The 4,486-nt window shown below is 38.1% G+C and overlaps 1 protein-coding gene across 3 annotated transcripts in view; it reads left to right on the forward strand.

The window, feature by feature from the left end:
- Positions 1-3,399, forward strand: part of LOC105129901 (polyadenylate-binding protein RBP47-like) — a 3,835-nt gene extending 436 nt beyond the window's left edge. For 2 of the 3 annotated variants that reach the window (XM_011032170.1, XM_011032178.1), the window contains exons 2-7: positions 5-301; positions 836-1,304; positions 1,977-2,044; positions 2,127-2,257; positions 2,377-2,473; positions 2,921-3,399. In XM_011032170.1, coding sequence (XP_011030472.1) covers positions 5-301; positions 836-1,304; positions 1,977-2,044; positions 2,127-2,257; positions 2,377-2,473; positions 2,921-3,088 — 1,230 coding nt within the window. In that variant the 3' untranslated portion in view covers positions 3,089-3,399. Of the gene's footprint in view, position 1; positions 302-835; positions 1,305-1,976; positions 2,045-2,126; positions 2,258-2,376; positions 2,474-2,920 lie in introns of all 3 variants that reach the window. The other variant, XM_011032161.1, reaches the window with a different exon arrangement.
- Positions 3,400-4,486: the final 1,087 nt, after the last annotated feature.

Below are 4,486 nucleotides of genomic sequence, written 5' to 3' on the forward strand. Positions count from 1 at the left end.
CCGCCCCCCGCCTCCACCGCAGCAACAACAGTGGATGCCTATGCAGTACCCGGCGGCGGCTATGGTAATGCAGCATCAAATCATACCACCTCAGCATTATGGACCGCCGCCTCCACAACACTACCTGGCTGCCGCGTACCACCAGTACCAGCCTCATCACCACCATCTCCCGCATGTACAACAACACACACAGAAGCAGCAAAGAGAAGGGTCTGGGGAGAATAAAACTATATGGATTGGTGATCTCCATCACTGGATGGATGAAAATTATTTACATTCCTGCTTTGCTTCTACTGGCGAGGTATGGATATGAAATATTTTTTTTTCCCGTAAATATATATAATTCCTGCTTTGTTTCCACTGGCGAGGTATGTATATATATTATTTATTTATTTATCCGCACACATTCAAATCCATTTTTTTTATGTGCATGTTAGATTATTTTGTGATGAATTGAAGCAAAAATTGCATAAGCTTATAGCTTTATGCTAAATATTCTAGTTTGAAGACAATGAAGGGAACATGGAAGTGTTGTGTCTTGTAACTTAAAAAGTTAATGGGACTCTAACACTAATAAATAAGAATCATTGAACGTAGTTTAGTGCGCATGGAATGTTGAAAATGATAGAATATGTAAGGCTGGAAGAGGGTATTTTTAGATAAATTACGTGAGGCATCAATTTTGATATTCAAGGAGTTAGTTACTTATAATGATGTGTTGCTGTTGTGGTGGGAAAGGAGTAATTGTTCTTTACAATTTTAATGAAAGAAATTGTTTGTAGACTTTGGCGAGTGTGGCCTTTTACATCTGACTCCCAGTGTTGTACATTGACAGATTGCTTCTATCAAGGTTATTCGCAATAAGCAGACAGGTTTGTCCGAGGGCTATGGATTTGTGGAATTTCTTACACATGCCACAGCTGAGAAAGTTCTACAGAACTATGGGGGCATTTTGATGCCTAACACAGAACAGCCTTTTCGCCTCAATTGGGCAACATTTAGCACGGGTGATAAGCGATCAGATAATGCGCCTGATCTTTCTATTTTTGTAGGAGATTTAGCTGCAGATGTTACTGATAGTTTGTTGCAGGAAACTTTTGTTAGCAAATATCCATCCGTTAAAGCTGCAAAAGTTGTATTTGACGCCAACACTGGCCGTTCAAAAGGTTATGGTTTTGTGAGGTTTGGAGATGATAGTGAAAGAACACAGGCAATGACTGAAATGAATGGCGTATATTGTTCGAGCAGGCCTATGCGTATTGGTGCTGCTACTCCCAGGAAGTCCTCTGGCTATCAGCAACAAGGTATTAGATTATTGTTCGTTCTTTAAATCTTTATCTTACAACTTAATTGTTTGATATTGAGCCTTGGTTTTTGGTTTTTTCATGTAACAATTGTATTTTCAATTTCTTCATAATTCTTTAGGGCAATTATAAAGATGGATCTGTTTAGAAATTCTATTTCCTTTCTTCCTTGCTCTGTCACACACAAAAACTCTTTACCCCTCTGCTAACCCTTCTGATCTGCCATACAGACCATGTCTCAGTCTTTTGTTGCTGATACTGATTTACATGATTTTCCACCGACTTTGGGCTTGGATGAAACAAAAAAATTTTGGAAGTGTTATATTTGGCCCCAATTATGATTGATACCTGATGGATTGATGTCACATGGAGCTATGATTTTGAACATGATCAGAGTATTTATTTTCCTTCTCCATGCATGTTATCAGGTTTTTTTCTTAAAATGAAAAAGAAAGAGTTTTTGCTTGTCTATGTACCAAGTTCTATTTCACTTGCAAAAGTTGTTTACTTCATTTCTTTTCCTTTGCAAGGGTTTTGATTAGCTGCCAGTGTTTTTCTCCTGTTTGTATCTTCGCCCTTCAGAATTTGTCATCAAACTGACTTCTCTTTATGATGTTAGAAAGGTCCACCTTCTCACCTGGAGCTCTGCTCAACTCTTCTCTTATTTCTTAGGTGGATATGCATCAAATGGTGCCTCTGCCCAAGGCTTCCAATCAGATGGTGATTCCAACAATACAACAGTGAGTTTTCCAGTTTCGTTGTGCAGTTTTAATCTTTTGGAGACCTATGTTTTTCTTTTGAATAGGCCATGTTTCTTTGTAGATATTTGTTGGAGGGCTTGACCCCAACGTTACTGATGAAGATCTCAAGCAGCCTTTCTCACAGTATGGTGAGATAGTGTCCGTTAAAATTCCAGTCGGTAAAGGATGTGGGTTTGTACAATTTGCCAAAAGGTAACACTTGTGTCTGTAACTCTGCTTTGCCGTAACAATGTGTGAATAATAAAGTATTGGCTAGTTATTCCCTCATTATAGAGTTACTAGATGATCCTCCATCTAACTTCAATTGGCAGGGATAATGCTGAAGAAGCATTGCAGAGGTTGAATGGAACAGTAATTGGCAAGCAAACAGTGCGTCTTTCTTGGGGTCGCAATCCAGCAAATAAGCAGGTATACATTCTCCCTCCCTTCCTCTCCAGAGCCACCTTACATGCTATCTCTCTTTCATTACCTTGCCAGGATGTGATTGGAATAAATGTGAACTCTTTTTGCCTAAAAAATAAGAATCAGTACCACCACAGAATTCCAGTGGTAGTTAGCTTGGGCATTGAGATCCACAGAATTCCACTCATATTATACAGATGATTTCTAATAGTTGTTGCTTTGGGCATTGAGTGTAGATGGACTTCAGAAAGAGTTAACATTGGACTAGAATTTTCAATACCCTTAAAAAAAAAGGGACTACAATTTCAATAGCACTCAATCACTTTCTAACCAAATAAGCAGTCAAAGCTTTGTTCAGACGTAAATAAAAAGCTATCCCACAAAACTAGTTTCCTTTAGTTTTTGGTACATTTCAAGCTTGTCCATTGAGCTGTTATTGTTGGGATTTGGCAGTTTAGAGCAGATTTTGGTAGCCCATGGAATGGGGCATACTATGGAGGGCAGGTTTATGATGGTTATGGATATGCTCTGCCACCTCATGATCCAAGCATGTATGCTGCGGCAGCTGCAGCATATGGGGCTTATCCTATATACGGCAGCCACCAGCAGCAAGTAAGCTGAGTGAATTGCACCACGACACGACACAACACGGTGTAGCTGATCAGTATTTATCATGCTAGAAGGGGAAAATTTGTCTCATTTCTCTGCAGTTCTATTGGTTCTGTAGATTTCTTATAAATCCCTCCAGTTTGTGGAGTGGAACTGAATTTTGATGACATGAGGTAGTTTTGCAGGGATTTAATCGATCATTTGCTTAGAATTACACTAGTTGGAAAGAAACTTTTATCTATTGGAATAGATTAGTTTGCAGGGTGCTGTCTTGAATAAAAGTTGTGCTCTAGCGCGCATCTGCCAAAGCTCTTTTCCACATATTTTGAAGAATCTACTCCACTGAGAGTCCCTGTTTGTCGTTGTTCGAGTCCGTTTGAATAATGACTTCTAATTTTAAATCATAAATAATTTACGAGTTGAAATAACTTTGCCTCATACAAATTCTTTAATTTATTTCTTAACGAACATATTTACGACCTTTTTTTAAATAAAAAATTTTAAATAATATTTAAATCAATCTGCAAAAACAATTCCAAATATAAACTTATTCCGTAGGATTTGTTTTAGCAGGGGTGCTTGATATTTTCTTCGTATGATACCAGTTCAATTCAAGTGTCGCCGAGCGCCATTGAAATCTGTGACTGCACGTTTTAAAAGCGTTTTGTATGTATTTTCTTGGCGACATCACCACTCTGTTTTTAGGTTGCTAGGAGCTTTCACAAGAAACAGTCTTGAACAGGAATGGATGTCCTTTGTGAAATGCTGTCTCCTCGAAGGTGCCCATGCCTGGCAATTGTTCATAATTTTGCTGCCCATTTTCAAGCAGTGGCATTCTTGCGCAGAACGTTAACTAAAAACCAGCAACTGGCCTTCATACTTTTCAGTCTAACATGACAGTGGAGTTGATGGGTTTGATAGAATAGGTGATCGATCGAAACAGGAAGTAACGTCGTCTTTTCCCTTTTTTTCCCTCTCTTGCTTTATGAGCCGGAGGTTTTATTCGATGTATATAAAGTCGTCTATCACGCGTTCCAGGCTCTCAGCAGCTAAGCCATTCACCCTGTTATTGTCGATTGCAAAAGGAAACGAGAGCAACAAAAACAGACAGCATCTATAGTAGATACATTCCCGAATGAATCAGCTAACCATCTTGGTGACGCTTTTGTTGTCATGATGTTTAAAAATAGAATTGTCCCATGCTCTCTAGAGCATAGTTGTCCCGGGGATCCGGCCCGGTTTAACTGTGTATCTAGTAATATAACACATGATGTTTTTTTAAAATATATTAAAATAATATTTTTATTTTATTTTTCACATTAATATATTAAAATTATAAAAAAAAATGAGCCAAATAAAAAAGTAGACTTCTAGATTTAATATTCTCAAACGAAAAATATTTTAAAAAAT

Source organism: Populus euphratica, unplaced genomic scaffold, assembly GCF_000495115.2.
Source record: "Populus euphratica unplaced genomic scaffold, PopEup_1.0 scaffold2.1, whole genome shotgun sequence".
In the NCBI taxonomy this organism is placed as follows: Eukaryota; Viridiplantae; Streptophyta; class Magnoliopsida; order Malpighiales; family Salicaceae; genus Populus; species Populus euphratica.